General features: G+C 40.8%; 1 protein-coding gene across 7 annotated transcripts in view; it reads left to right on the top strand.

Moving 5' to 3' along the window:
• The window catches only part of LOC115150336 (SLIT-ROBO Rho GTPase-activating protein 3), a 63,157-nt gene that overhangs the window by 23,246 nt on the left and 22,934 nt on the right, over positions 1–16,977 (top strand). For all 7 annotated transcript variants that reach the window (XR_003867095.1, XR_003867097.1, XM_029693523.1 and 4 more), the window contains exons 3-9: positions 3,271–3,433; positions 7,601–7,663; positions 12,129–12,314; positions 12,646–12,774; positions 13,042–13,263; positions 13,447–13,548; positions 15,786–15,983. Coding sequence is in view for 5 of the 7 variants with exons in the window: in XM_029693523.1 (XP_029549383.1) it covers positions 3,271–3,433; positions 7,601–7,663; positions 12,129–12,314; positions 12,646–12,774; positions 13,042–13,263; positions 13,447–13,548; positions 15,786–15,983 (1,063 nt within the window). In the remaining 2 variants the exon portion in view is untranslated. The remainder of the gene's footprint in view (positions 1–3,270; positions 3,434–7,600; positions 7,664–12,128; positions 12,315–12,645; positions 12,775–13,041; positions 13,264–13,446; positions 13,549–15,785; positions 15,984–16,977) is intronic.

Genomic DNA, 16,977 nt, shown 5'->3' on the forward strand with positions numbered 1-16,977 from the left:
AGTTTAAGTGCCAGCTTGTTGTTTTTCTTGACCTGAGGTGGAATATATACAGCAGTCACGATAACAGGTGAAAACTCTCTCGGGATGTAGAAGTGTCGGCATTTGACCATCAGGTATTCCAAGATGGGTGAACAATTTGTCGAAACTTCCACTTTGCTAGTGTCAGCACACCATTTACTGTTGATGAAGAGGCATATCCCTCCCCCTCTCGATTTCCCTAAATCTGATGTCCGGTCTGCTCGTTGAATGGAGAATCCATTCTGTTGGATAGCCATGGGGGTATCTTGTCTGAAAGCCATGTTTCAAAAAAGCAAAGCATATTGCAGTTACGAGAGTCGTGTTGATAGAAAATCCTTGATTTGGAGGTCATCCATATTATTATCAAGAGACTGTACATTGGCAAATAGAAGGTAGGGAAGAGGTGGCCAATTTTCCCTTTGCCTGAATCTCACCAGGGCTCCCCTCTCCTGGCTCTTTTTCACCTGCTTTTCCTCTTGGATAGCCTGAAAATAGCGTTGGAATTACAGATGGGTCGAAAATTGAAGCTGGTATTGAGGTGATTATCTGCCGATCTTATGTTCAAAAGTTCTTGTCGATCATAAGAAATGATAGCTGAGACATTTTGTGCAAAAAAGTAAATATAAACATCAAAAGAATCACAAAATAGCAAAGTTCGGTCTGAGCTTGCAAGACGGAAGCCATGCAGTAAGGCGCTGCCTTCTTTGCGGCTTCACTGAGCTAATGAAGCCTGTAGTGACTTTCACATGAAGCTCTACCAAGCTGTCCTTTACGTTGACATACTCCTCAAGACTAAACTGTCCTTTGCAATGGCAGCATCTCAAATGGCACCCTATGATATTGGCATACTTCTCAAGACTAAGATGTAATTTATATTGACATACCCCTCAATACTACTTTTAAAAAGTAGATATTCCAACAGGGGTCATACTGTATTCACTCACATATTGTCAGTCGTTTATTACAGTTAAATCATTATATACAGTGTAGTGCAGTGCTATTAGCAAGGAATACTCAATCAGTAGTATAATGTCAATGAGTATAGTCACAGTATAACCTAAGATAGCAGGTGTAAAATAAGTTGCATTTCTTTCTTTCTGGTCCTGACGAGAGAAAAAAAACCTCTTCTGCACTGTTGAACCAATCCAATAAATGTGGAGGAGAAGTTAAGATGGAGTGTCGCCTTATTAACATCCTAAAGTGGAAATCGCATCACGGACTCCCTTTCCAATTCCCTTGAAAACTGAATGCCTTGACCCCGCAGAGGGTGGCCACAGTACAGTAAGTGCAGACATCAAGGCTGAACTTGACCAAGCCATCCTTACACGGACTTGACCTGACTATGTATCCCCATGCTTATCATCCTTGTTGTCTTTTAAGCAGACTCCTCCATGGTCAATTTGTTTTAGATGAGGCCACCCCACTGTCTCAGTTTCTCCCTCCTCACATTAAATGGTCATCATTATTTATGACTTTCACAGACAGATTGAGAACTCACTGAGTGCTGCACTCACTTGGCTGTTTGAATCTCCACATTTAATAATTCCATCCATGCCTCCCTCCCTCGCTCCTTCCCTCCAGCCTCCATTTATGACAATTGTTATTGTATTTCTAGAGGGACAATCTCAAATTGTCCCTCCAATTCATGGGCTTCATGTCTTCAAGTTAACTCTAAATAAACTTGAAGACATATGAAGTCCATACATTCCACTAAGGTCTTTCATCTTCGCATAATGTTGGTTGGAAATAGCCAGCGTCTAAATAAGATGTTTTCTCTGTCTTCCCAGTAATGTTGAATTATACAATATGCTTCTAATCTAATGATGTGATACAGAATGATTGTCAATCGTCTATCTATGTTTCATCAAAAGCCTTGTAGTGGCTCATTCCCCCTGCTAGGAAACAGGGACTGTGTTCCAAATGACAGCCTGTTCTTTATTTAGTGAACTAATTTTGACCAGGGTCTATAGTGCTCTGGTCAAAAGTAGTGCACTATATAGGGAATAGGGTGCCATTTAGGATTGTCAGGCAGTAAGTCACCTCTACCGACTATTGAACAGATGTGCACTGCAGCTCCAGTTCCCATGCAGTGTTGTGCCAGTGCCAACTGTCCAATGCTGCAGTGCAGTGCAGATCACTGCAGTGGTGCTCCTCTCCTAGTGCTAGTGATCTGTTATCGGCAATGGACAGCTCTATAACAACTTCTTAGACTCTATAATTCTGCCAAGATAGTTTACTTTTGATTCAGATCAAAGCTACTTGCTGGGTTGGGCCCCAATTTGAGTTCCTGGCAGCAGGTTGTATGTCTAGGATCAATCATTCACATCCTCCACCACAGATAGGGAAGTTTTAATCAAAGGATCCTGGATATAAAGAATCAGAGCCCCAGAGGTGTGGACTGTGGCGTAGTCTAGGCTACCTGGAGCATCACTTTAAAGCTAGTCTTTTTTACCTCTCTAAACCAGGAACTTCTTTCCTTATTCTTTTATTCTCTGTTTTGACATCTTTTCCCTTGTCTGGTTGGAGAGAAAGGCGCTGGAGTCAGGAGCCCTTGTTGTGCAGACTCATCCCAAGTCACTTGTTCATTACTCAACCTGTGGTTAATGATGTCTTAGTAGATAAGACAAGAGGTTCCTTACCAAATAGGCTTTTGATTGTGAAGTTATAGGACAAGAGATGCATGCTTAGCAAAAGATCATAGTAGAAAAGGTAACTCCCGCTCACACAATATTACCTTAGCCTGCTTAGCAGAAGATGCCTATCTGACCGTATGTGAAGTTATATAAAGAGAGGTGCACGCTCAGCCAAAGACGCCTATCTGACTGTGATAGTGAGAGTTAGTTTCCTTCTTTCAGCGTGTTCTACTTTCTTCTTCTACAGGAAATTAACAGAATGTGTTAAACGTTTATCTCACCTCCACATCCAGGCTTCTTCTCACCTCCAGGCTTTCATTTATAAACACCTCACTTGATCTGCTGTTCATTTCTACACTATAGTATCTGTTAACCTACGCTGGTAGATTCCAAAAGCTAAACGATAGTGACCACAAACTATAATATTGGTTGAATAGGAATGGTTCCATACTGTGGATGTCAACTGTTAACCGGTTTGAATGACTGGAGAAAAAAAATACTTATTTTCAACCATACTCTACACCCCAAATTGCTTTTATGTTAACGAGACACTTGACCTACACTGTGATGTTCCTTTTGGATGACACTCTGACCTGTGATCTCTAACCTGTTCTTCCAGGAAGGACCAGAACCTACTGTCGACAGTGAACTGCTGGTACCTCGTTCTGAACCAGACGAGGAGAGAGAGCAGAGACCATGCTACCCTCAGCGACCTCTACAACAATAACGTCATTGTCCGCCTGGCACACGTCGGAGAGGATGTCATCAGACTCTTCAAGAAGGTCAGGAAAGAATGTTTATGTTTACTTGAAATTGAAAATTTGACATCCTGCAGACAACTTTTAATAGAGCACTACTGCATAACAAATTTAAGATTTGTTTTAAGAGTTCCCACAGTTATAATAGTGTCGGTCGGGCAATTAATTTGCCATCCAATGCCCCCCCCTTGCACACGCGCGCACACACACAAACTTTGAGATCTGATAACCGAGGGCCTGGCTGGCTATACCCCCATTGTGTTGTCATCTGGCTGGGCTAGCACCAATCTGCTTTACATCTGAAGGTCAGACCTACAGCTGGGAGATCAGCCATATGTGCTACATGTGCTACCTCTTCATCTTCCCCACCTTCATATTCCTTTCCTTCCCTTTCTCTGTATCACCTGCTTCTTCATCTGTGTCTTCCTTCTCCAGCTTCTCCTCCTCCACCTTCTCCTCTGCACCACGTGTGCCTGTCCATTTACTGTATGTTACCAAATGTTATTTCTTAAGTGGTAAACAAACTACATGGTTTCAACATAGAAGATGGTCTCATTCTCAAAGTAAAGTGTAATCTCGGTTTCTGTCCGGTAATTTCCATATCCCTAAATGACAGAAGGATATATTGCTGCATGAATTGTCCCTGTTAATCAATGCAACTGTTTTATCTCAATGTCAAATCATTTCTGTTTAACAGTTAGGTACTTTACTGTGATTGTTTTTAATTAAAAAGATTTAAACAAATAAAAAACATTAGCTTCTTATCATAGAGCAATTACTCAAACTAGGACTGTCTGGGAGTGGTCTGAGTGGGAGGGGAGGTTTGGAACTGTCTTTATTATTGGTTTATTAACTAATTTATTGCCTGGTAACGTCACCTGTCAGGCCAAAATTCCATTACACCAAAACAGCCTGAAATTTAAGGCGGTATTTTCAAACGGCTCTTACACTAAAAGGGCATTGTCATTTTCACAATTTCACAGTATTATTTCAACCTCATCGTGTGGAAATACATATAGAACACAGAAAAATCAAATTTCTTGACTGCACTGGGCATTTAAGTGTACACATTAGACCAATCAGAGCTATAAAGCACGTCTGAGAAAGAGAGGCAGAGGGCAGAGCAGAGAGCAGAAAGTGGCCATGGTTCAGGGACTACAGTATGATGGAACGGTCTGCTGGGGAAAGCAAAGATCAGTATTGATCCACAGGAACCAGGTGGAGTCTCACATGATTTATGTCTTCTTGGCATGGATATGCTGTCAGGGGTGAGCTGTGATGAGGCTGGGTTACTGTAGCCTGGTGGACTGGGTTTGGCTGAGCTGCCTGGTGGGCTGAGCTGCCGAGAGGTGGCTGAGTAACTGCCTGCTGAAAAATGATCAAATGTCTCCCTCAGCAAAAGGTTTCAAGTTGTGGCGTAAAGTTTGTTACAATGCCTAGGCTGATAGCAGTACCACCATCTACTTTATGTGATATATACACACACACCATCGCATTTCAATGTAGAAGCAAATGTTGTGCAACATGAATAAACTAACCTAAAAATAGGGCTTCTGCTAATGAATTAACCATTTAAGTTGTCCTTAGGTGTAAATGTAGTGTTGTTGCCATAGCAGCACCTATCTCTCAGAGGAAAGTTCAATTAATTAGGCCTAACTCACAGCTGCTGGGCCTAACAACAATGACAACCATGGCCGTGACAACCTACCATCACTGACATACTCCACCCTATATACTACACTAACAACACACTTACCTGTGCTTTCACTTGAGGGGTCTGTCTGTAATGTATTACTGAAGAGGAAAACTGTTCCTACTGTTGACGACTGTCTGACTGGAGCCCGTTTTGATCTGTTTATAATTGTATAATAAGCCTAGCAGTAGTAATTCTCATGTTATGGGTTAGATAGAAAGATCTATGTGCATTGTATTTGGGCAGAGGGAAAGAATGATTCTATAAGGGTTGAATAGGAACCATCTGTCTGGAGTTAGAGCTGATAGATTGGAATTACTGTTCTATTACACTGTCTTTACGGATTTATATTTATATTATTAATATGGATTTACAGTGTTTATATACTGTATTCTTAGAGATTGAAAATAGTGTTGGGTTTAGACTCTTTGTGTATGAGAAGTGTAATTATCTAGTGGACTGTAGGAGACTAGGAATGTGTACTCCCATAACTCAAGGCCAGACTGATAAGAAGACCTGTGAAAGGCACTGGACGCTAATACACGATAACCAACATATTCAGTTCCTGCAGAGACTGATTATTGTTCATCCTAGACGAAGAAGGGGGGTCTAGTTGGAAACTGGGGCCTAGTCGGAAGATAGAAATATAATGCTTGTGACCTGTATGTGTGTTTTTTGCAGCTGCGACAATCTACAGTAGCTTGAGTTTCTTGGAGTCTGTGTGGATTATTGTACCAGAAATTAGAACCTAATACCACTTTTACAGGATTTCTTAAACTACTCTGTTCTAGCTGCTTTCCGTACCCTCTCATTGTTGGCTGTACATTCTATCACTGTCCATCACAGACACTCCGCTCCTGCGAGTTACAGTAACTGAGTTGGAATCGTGACTGTGTGATTTGAATATGGTCAGTAGGACACATTAGAAATGTCTATTCTTAGCTGCCTGCAGGAACATTGCATAGTATTCTATAAGGCCTTTTCACAAATAGAGGGAAACAACATTTCACACTGTTCAGTCATCTCTCAGAAACAGACACATACCCAAGTGAAACACATATCTCCAATACAGACACATACCCAAGGGAAACACATATCTCCCATACAGACACATACCCAAGGGAAACACATATCTCCCATACAGACACATACCCAAGGGAAACACATATCTCCCATACAGACACATACCCAAGGGAAACACATATCTCCAATACAGACACATACCCAAGGGAAACACATATCTCCCATACAGACACATACCCAAGGGAAACACATATCTCCCATACAGACACATACCCAAGGGAAACACATATCTCCCATACAGACACATACCCAAGGGAAACACATATCTCCCATACAGACACATACCCAAGGGAAACACATATCTCCCATACAGACACATACCCAAGGGAAACACATATCTCCCATACAGACACATACCCAAGGGAAACACATATCTCCCATACAGACACATACCCAAGGGAAACACATATCACCCATACAGATACATACCCAAGGGAAACACATATCTCCAATACAGACACATACCCAAGGGAAACACATATCTCCCATACAGACACATACCCAAGGGAAACACATATCTCCCATACAGACACATACCCAAGGGAAACACATATCTCCCATACAGACACATACCCAAGGGAAACACATATCTCCCATACAGACACATACCCAAGGGAAACACATATCTCCCATACAGACACATACCCAAGGGAAACACATATCACCCATACAGATACATACCCAAGGGAAACACATATCTCCCATACAGACACATACCCAAGGGAAACACATATCACCCATACAGATACATACCCAAGGGAAACACATATCTCCCATACAGACACATACCCAAGGGAAACACATATCTCCCATACAGACACATACCCAAGGGAAACACATATTTCCCATACAGACACATACCCAAGGGAAACACATATCTCCCATACAGACACATACCCAAGGGAAACACATATCTCCCATACAGACACATACCCAAGGGAAACACATATCACCCATACAGAGACATACCCAAGGGAAACACATATCTCCCATACAGACACATACCCAAGGGAAACACATATCTCCCATACAGACACATACCCAAGGGAAACACATATCACCCATACAGATACATACCCAAGGGAAACACATATCTCCCATACAGACACATACCCAAGGGAAACACATATCTCCCATACAGACACATACCCAAGGGAAACACATATCACCCATACAGACACATACCCAAGGGAAACACATATCACCCATACAGATACATACCCAAGGGAAACACATATCTCCCATACAGGCACATACCCAAGGGAAACACATATCACCCATACAGATACAGACCCACGGGAAACGGATGTATTCATGCCTCAGTGAAACAAAGCCAGGTCTATTCAAGGTAAGATATTCTTCCAGTCACCTGTGAGATTGATTCACATGCCTGTTGTTCCTGTTTTTTGTCCCAGAGCAAAGAAATCGGGGTGCAGATGCACGAGGAGTTAGTGAAAGTCACGAACGAGCTCTACACTGTGAGTAAACAACAAAATTTAATTCTCTCTCTTTCTCAATCTCTCTTTCTTTTTTTCTCTCTTTCCTTCTCCCCCATCTGTCTGTATTGTACAGAATCTCTCCTTCCATCCACTCCCCCTGTTTGTTAGTTTGCCTGAAGCTAACAGGCTAACTCCATTTGGCTAGGCCCACCTCAGACCCTCTCAGACTCTCTGCTCTGTAGTGTCAGGATAGAACAGGACCTGCCCAGAGCAGAATAGCTTTATCAGCAATCGGAAGGTAACCTAGCAGTTAGGAGCGTTGGGCCAGTAACTGAAAGGTCGCTGGTTCGAATCGCCAAGCAGGCAAGGGGGAAAATCAGCCTTTGTGCCCTAGAACAAGGCAGTTAACCCCCAACAACAACTGCTCCCTGGGTGCTGATGACGTGGATGTTAATTTAACACAGCCCCCACTCCTCTCTGATTCAGAAAGTTAGGTTATGTGGGGAAGACAAATTTGTGCAAATGACTAGGTATCTCCCTTACAGCCTTGCTACACAGGTCATTTGGTTCTACACTGGAGGACATGATTTGTTTTTTTTACTCCCGCCGTGAGAGAAGTTGCAGTTGAATGAAAAACTCTATATGCCTTGGCTCTGCTCCAAGCCGACTCACTTCCCTTGCAGTGGAGAGCTGCTTACTGCCAAGGTGTCACACCATCATCACATAGTCACATATTCAGCGCATGCTACACAAAATCAAACACAGATCTGTCATTAAAGTTAATAGTCATCCTTCTTTTCTCTCGATACATTGACTGTGAACATACATAGAAGAGTATGCATACACACGCCCGCACACACACACACACACACACAATAATGTATGCTTGAACACACTCACACAAGCCTGTCTTTGATGCTTTGACATCAACGCTCCCACGCCACCTAACCACCCACACCAACCACATTGAACCTTCAAAGCCTACCCTTTCTCGCTTTCATGATTTCATGTCAGTATATATGACTCTATTTCCATTTTCCATATATGACTCTATTTCCATTTCCAATGTGATGCCTATGTTTGCAATAACAATAAAGACAAACAATGAGCAGTGAGCACATGCAGAGCAACATAGGACAAGCAACATGTAGCAAGCAGGCAGACAGAGCAACAGCACAAAAAGCATTGATTGATTCAATGGTTGTAAAGATGAGGAGAGGTCTGTCCGTGATAGAGATGCTCTGCTTTTTTGACAACACAGTCCACAAAGCAAGTCCTTTTGGCTTTAGTTTTATCTTATCTTAATTATTATCCAGTCATATAGTCAGGTGCTGCAAAGAAAGACCTTTGTTAAGCAACAGCTGGCCCAGAAAATAGCGGCACATTTTGTTCTTTATTGTAATCAGAGGGCTAATATCAATAATATGCATGCCAGTTTCTCTTGGCTAAGAGTTGAGGAAAGACTGACTGCATCACTTCTTTTTTTTATAAGAAACAATGTGTTGGAAATTCTAAATTGTTTACATAGTCAACTTACACACAGCACTGACACACACACACACTTACCCCACCAGACATGCCACCAGGGGGCTTTTCATAGTCCCTAGGTCTAGAACAAATTCAAGGAAACGTAAGGTATTATACAGAGCCATGAGTGCAATGTAGAAAATAGTAAAAATAAAGAAAAATCCTTGAATGACTCGGTGTGTCCAAACTTTGGAAAGGTACTATACATTGATGTGCTGTAGGCAGGCCAGTGTGCATTGGTGTCACGGCTGTCGAAAGGAGCAGACCAAAGTGCAGCGTGGTTGTAGTTCCACATTTTATTAAATCCGTGAAACTTTGCAATACATAAATAACTGAATTGACAAAACAACAAAGTGTGACGCAGCGCGAAGCAAACACTACTGAAAATATAATAACCCCCAAAACACAGGAAGAAAAACCCCTACATAAATATGATCTCCAATTAGAGACAATGAGGACCAGCCGCCTCCAATTGGAGATCAACCCAAAAAACAACAACATAGAAATAAAAAACTAGAACTTAAACATAGAAACACAAAACATAGAAAAACACAAAACACCCCCTGTCACGCCCTGACCTACTCTACCATAGAAAATAGCCTCTTACTATGGTCAGGACGTGACAATTGGAAGGTAACACTATCACACTGTGCAGCAGGCATTGCTACCCTTAGAAATACTGTCACTTAAAATACATGGCTTAATGGCCACAAGAGAATGATTCTGCATGAAAAACAGCATAATACATTGATGCAGATGTTCATTTATTGGCCTTTCTAAACAGCTTTCTCTCTGTATGTCTCATACTAATATGTTCACATACACGCAGTAGGTGACATCATTCATAGTACTTGTACAGTGCTTTCAGAAAGTATTCACATCTCTTGGCTCTTTACAAATGTTGTTGATGTTTTTTTTGTCACTGGCCTACACACAATACTCCATAATGTCAAAGTGGAATTATTTTCAGAACATTTTTTGACAAATTAATAAAAAATGAAAAGCTGAAATGTCTTCAGTCAATAAGTATTCAACCCCTTTGTTATGGCAAGTCTAAATAAGTTCAGGAGTAAAAATTTGCTTAACAAGTCACATAAGTTGCATGGACTGTGTGCAATAATAGTGTATAACATGATTTTGGAATGACCACATCTTTGTACCCTACACATACAATTATCTTCAAGGTCCCTCAGTCATGCAGTGAATTCAAACACATATTCAACCACAAAGGTTTTCCAATGCCTTGGAAAGAAGGGCACTTATTGGTAGATGGGTAAAAAAGCAGACATTGAATATCTCTTTGACTTTGAGCATGGTGAAGTTATTAATTACACTTTGGATGGTGTATCAATACATCCCAGTCACTACAGAGATACGTGTCCTTCCTAACTCAGTTGCCGGAGATTAAGGAAACCACTCAGGGATTTCACCATGAGGCCAATGGTGACTTTAAAACCGTTACAGAGTTTAATGTCTGTGATAGGAAAAAACTGGATGGATCAAGCCCAAATCTACACTGGAGTTGCTTACCAAGAAGAGTGGCTGAGTTACAGTTCTGAAAATCTGTGACCTGGAAATAGTTATCCAATTTGACAGAGCTTAGAGAATTTTGAAAAGAATAATGGACAAATGTTGCACAAGCCAGGTGTGGAAAGCTCTTAGAGACTTAACCCAGAGATACTCACAGCTGTCATCGCTGCGAAAGGTGCTTCTACAAAGTATTGACTCAGGGGTGTGAATACTTACGTAAATTAGATATTTCTGTATTTCATTTTCAATACATTTGCAAAAAAATCTAAAAACATTGTGTGGATGGATATTGTGTGTAGATGTGTGAGACAAAAATGTATTTAATCAATTTTGATTTCAGGCTGTAACACAATAAAATGGGGAATAAGTCAAGGGGCATGAGTACTTTCTGAAAGCTCTGTATATTGTTGTACATGTTTTATGCACTGTATTGATGTATTATGCACAATGTGAGAGCTTTGCATTAACATGTCTTCAGCCTTTTCTGGCTTCCAGTCAGAATAAAGGGCTCCTCTCTTGTTTCACACCCAGCAACAGTCAGAGGAAAAAGGAAATGTTCTCTATTACATAGTTAGAGGAAAGTTTCTCTGTAACAACCAGTACTATGTGAGTACCTAACAGTGTGTGCCATAAGCACATCTGAAGTATCCTATAAGTATAACTGTAGAACCTTTTTTTTTTAGTGTAGACTAGAGGAATGGTTCTCTGTCTCAACTAGAGGAAAGGTTCTCTGTAACGTAACTAGAGGAAAGGTTCTCTGTAACTTCGCTATGACAGACTTCCTGTTGATTGATTTCACTTGCTCTCTCCTCACATGTATTACTTAAATCAGAGTTGTTAGTAGACCTGTAAGAGAGAGCATGATATTTTAGTGTGTGAAGGGAAAGGAAATCAAGAGAGGTAACCTAGTTTTAGCAGTCAGTCACACATCCACAACATATCTGACAGTAGCTGTCTTTCTGTCTTCTTATTCAGTGTACAATATACAGGTGGATTTATATGCTGAATCCTCTTTAGATATCCATGTCTAACTAATCTTCCATTGACATTAAAGTGATTGAACGGGATCTTAAGCACTTTTTCACAATATATTGTACAAATTGAAATTCGTAACGTATACTACGAATTGCAGGGGAAAATGATTATAATTATTTTAGAAAGAACATTTGCAGTTACATATCATGAAATGGATGATGCCATACACAATTGTGCACAATTTTCTGGGACCTACTTGCGCTACTTTCAAACTGCTGGCGGAAATGATAAATTATACAAAATATTCACGCTTATCGTGAGTTTGGTGTTTATTGTGTGGTTACTCCATTGAGATAGGGAGTTTCCCTCATGACCAATGTAAACGTCTAGACCCAGAACCTTCTAGTGAACTTAGTGTGCATGTAGTTGACTTTAAGGTATGTTTTGTATGTATGTTTTGTGTCCTGGGCAGGTGATGAAGACCTACCACATGTACCACACAGAGAGCATCAGCGCAGAGAGCAAGTTGAAGGAGGCGGAGAAACAGGGAGAAAAGCAGATTGGCAAGGCCAATGATGTCAGCACCAGCCTCCTGCGCCATGACGACCGCCAACAGCGACGCAGCGCTGTCAAGAAGATGGAGAAGATGAAAGAGAAGGTGTGGCTTTAGCTGTGTGTGTATGTGTCCAAATGTATGTAAAAGCTCGGAGAACTTGGATGCATTAGCCTTTAAAATGTAATGAGCAAAAATATTAAGTGGTTTTGTTGCCATGGTAAGACTAGACCTCTATTGTCTCATATGGCACATGCACATTTTTTTGATAAAATTACACCTCTTTAGATGGAACAAACTGTATTACATCTTTAGTTTACAAATCCATTTAGAGAGAAATCGATATTCTATGGTATACTGACGCTCTCTCTCTGTCTCTCCGTCTCTCTGTCTGTCTGTCTCTGTCTCTCTCCCTCTTCTTTCCCTCTCTCCCCAGAGACAAGCCAAGTACTCGGAAAACAAGCTGAAGTGCACTAAAGCACGGAACGACTATTTGTTGAACCTGGTGGCAACCAATGCTCTGGTGGCCAAATATTACATCTACGATGTCTCTGACATGATAGACGTGAGTGGTACAGTACATGCTGATTCTAACAAAGTGAGAATAGTAGATACACAGGAAAAATGCATCCATTTGATACACAAAAGCTCAGTAGCATCTTGTAACACATTATTCTAAGTTACCGTTCTATTGATTGCAATGACAAATAGATACAGTAGTTTGATCAATTGAAGCATAGCAGCATCTTGTAACACATCATCTCTCCCCATTGGTCTGTAACTAACATTAAGGATTCCCAATGGTGGTAATGCTGTCCATGCCTCTCCCCAGAGCTGTGACATGGGCTACCATGCCAGCCTGGCGCGGACCCTGAGGACCTACCTGTCTGCAGAGTACAGCCTGGAGACGTCCCGGCACGAGGGGCTGGACCAGCTGGAGGGTGCCGTGGATGCCATGGATGTCAGGGGGGACAAACACAGGGTCATGGACATGCACAGCCAGATCTTCTGCCCGCCTGCCCACTTCGACTACCAGCCACACATGGGCGACGAGGTGAGGGAGAGGTGATTGGAGGGGTGATTGTGCCTCCCACTATGTCTGTGTTTCCTCTGTCTGGTCCTGTGTGGCTTGCATCAGCAATGCCAGCATCTTGGGTCAGTTCCTTTCTGGCATCCCAAACAAACACTACTATAAAATCTCTTTCTCTCTTCCCCTCCCTCCCTCACTACCTACTAGGTGTGTCAGGTGAGTGCCCAGCAGCCGGTGCAGACAGAGCTCCTGATGCGTCACCACCAGCTCCAGTCCCGCCTGGCCACACTCAAGATCGAGAACGAGGAGGTGAGCTCTGAAACCCTGGCCTTTACCCAAAACCTGTCTCATTATCAGTCAGTGAACTCCCCACCTGGGCCATGTTCAGTAGGTAAAATTGTGGAACATTTGCCGTCTGCCTGTCTGCCTACCTCCCTCTGCTGCTTCAGTGAGTCAGACAGATGTGTGTGTAAAGGTCACCATATCGCTCCTATGAATATGGAGGGGCTCTGTTCATTCAGCCACTTCCTCTGTACCTCTCACATAGACAGAACACAATTTATCTTTCTATTTATCTTCACACAGTCACACGCGCAACCGGATGTCCCCTACCAGGTTGACTGAACTTTACATTATATATATTATGCATGCGGTTGGTGTCTGTGCAGAATCCATACTAGTATATGGGTAATTCCATGAAATGAGTACCTTTTGCATCCCTTTGATATTTTAAGTAGAAATTGTCCACAAATATTGCATTTTAAAAGCTTGTTATATTAAATAAAGTGCCCTTTAATATAGAACACATGAAAACCTTTTAATATGAATAAAGACTTGCTAAAGTGCCAAAATTCAGCATTTTGTCATATCCCTCTGTGCATCCTCTGTGACTTCTAAGAAGATATTACCCCACTTAAACCCAACATTTCTCCAAGTTTTCCCCATCATTGTAAAGCCCCTGTTATTTTGTTGCTTTGACAAAGTCATATCTTAAGATTTTTATTTATTTCATGTTGTTAGTGATTCATTTTAAGGGAAAAAATAACAACCCTGTCCCTCATTTTAATTTCAACCCTGTTACATGAACTGAAATCTCATTTTAATATGGTGAAACTATTCCTTTTTTAAATATGTTTTTTCCTAAAGAGACATTGCACATCTAGTAGTCAAACCATAGTTTAAAAGTAGGTGAGATGGTTCTACTCTTTTTGGCCATTTGCTGGTATTCTGAAGTGGAAAACTGAGTGGGTTGAGCATAACACGTCAAACCAATTACCCATAGATAGACAGGAAATACATTTTTTTTTCAATTTAAATGTTTTAGTGAAGCTTGCATTCAATTGCCCCTCACTGTTATACATACACAACAAGCGTCCATTCCCCCTGTCAAGAAGGGAATTTATGGATGAGTTAAGAGGATGTTGTCAACCCTGTTAGTCTATCCTGTTACATTATTTGGCATTTAACAGTGTTTAACAATGTTAAAATTATATGAAATGAAACTTTTTTTACCTAGCTGGACTACTCAAAGGCACCGAATTGAATTGGAACGACCCACGTGTGATATTTGGTTCTTCAATTTGAAATTTTGCCCTCAAAGAGCATTATACCATTCCATTTCCCATTACAATCTTTGATGTCTCATTAGCTATGTTTCCATAAACTTGTCCAGGGATTTTTTATCGACATTAGGAAAGTTTGTATAGAAAATAGATGCGACAATAGCCTACTAGGGTGTTTCCATTGAACTATCGGGTGTTGATAAAAACAGCTAATGACGTCACACCTACAAAAAAATAGTTTTTTTTCCTCAAAAATCTAGTGTCGAATAAAAATGTAGTGGTTGAGGTGTTTCCATTACCCATTTAGGGAAATTGCACATTAATAAATTGGCGACAGCCTGTATGCCCTCCCACCTATCTGTTTCATGTCTCAGGTAGCCTGTGAAAGCCAGCATGAATATAGAATGCAATAATTTACAAATATTTTCATTTTCATATTCTCATGTGCCAAAGCATCACCATGGTCCATGCCATGGTGAAATTTGCACTCCTGTAGATCTGAAATAATTGGATGATGAAACTTGTATCCAGCCAACCAGAAAAACAAGGCGAAGTAATTCAGGCATTCTTGAAAGTCAAGAAACATGATTTCTATAGTTGAAACATTTATTTTGCAAACAGTAGGCATTTAGATTTAAATTGAAACTTTATAGTTACACTGTAAAATAACGTGCCCCGCATACCTTCAAAAAATGTTGGTAATCATATTTTATTTAAAAAACACAGTTCCCATAAAGAAAATTCGCAATAAGGAAGGTGTGACAAAATAAAAATCCACCCCTGTCGAACGGATAAATGTTTCTCGATCTTTAGAAAATGTATCCTAAATCGGACATACCCATTACACATGGTGAAAATATTGCTTTTGTTGAATAAACCTGGATCAATGGAAACCTGCCTATTGTGTGCAGGGAAAACACAGTAAATATAAAAGTTGTAACCCAGCTAAATGACTCTCCTCTCTTTCTCTTCTGTCTTTCATAGGTGAGGAAGACTCTGGATGCCACCATGCAGACACTGCAGGACATGCTGACAGTGGAGGACTTTGATGTGTCTGAGGCTTTCCTACACAGCCAGTCCACTGAGTCGGTCAAGTCTGCCTCGTCCGACTCCTACATGAGCAAAGTCAACGTTGCTAGGAGACGAGCCAATCAGCAGGAGACCGAGGGCTTCTACTTCACTGTGAGTGGCTCTGACAACCAACACCACTTAAAATGTATTAGAAATGCTTTTTCAATTGTATTTGTATGAATGCATGCTGAGCTAGAGTGCTAATGAAAGCTTCAGTCATACTGGTATTAAGTACTTGCTCTAGGGCTCTGACAAGGTCTTGTGGCTCAGTTGGTAAGATCATTGTGGTCATTGTAGCTGGATGTTCTACAGTACCCATAATGCTTTTGCACTATATCCAGGTTTATCTTACTTAACACATTCCTAATGCTAACACTATAGTGTCCTGTCTCCTTATTTTTACAGTCATGGTATCAATTACCGCAGGATCACAAACACATAATACAAATGAATGCACTCACTGTAAATGTACTGGAAGTAACTTTACAAAGAGCGTCTGCTAAGTTGCATATTATTATTATATTCCCACAACTTAAAGTGCAATAGAAATGTTTTTTCTATGTTTATGAATGCATTGCATACTGATATTAGAGTACTGAGCAACTCAGGTTTAGTGGCTTGCTCCAGTGTTCATCAATTTGCAGTATTATGCCCTGTGGAATTCAGACAGGCAATCTGGTTGTGAGTTCATTCTACTGCTATTGGCATCAGGCTTTGGTGATACGAGTCATTTAAATTAATTCTGAAGTTAACCTTTTGATGTAATGACATAAAGCAGTAGTCACTGTAGCCTACAATCACAAGTGTGGTCTTGTGTGGCTCAGTTTGTAAGAGTGTGTTATTAGCAAGGTCATGGGTTCAATTCCTGCAGGGATCACACACAAAAAATGTGTTTAAATGTGTCAACAATCTACACAAAATACTCTGTAATGTAAAAGTGGAAGAAAGGTTTTTTTTTTTTACTAATGAAAAATAAAACACTATCTTCATTAGAAAAGTATAGTTAATAATTTCACCATGCTCAAAGGGATATTCAATGTCTGCTTTTTTATGCCCTTCTTTGTGAATCATTAGAAAGCCTCCCTGGTCTTTGTGGTTGAATCTG

The sequence above is a fragment of the Salmo trutta genome, chromosome 16 (assembly GCF_901001165.1).
Source record: "Salmo trutta chromosome 16, fSalTru1.1, whole genome shotgun sequence".
Classification (NCBI taxonomy): Eukaryota; Metazoa; Chordata; class Actinopteri; order Salmoniformes; family Salmonidae; genus Salmo; species Salmo trutta.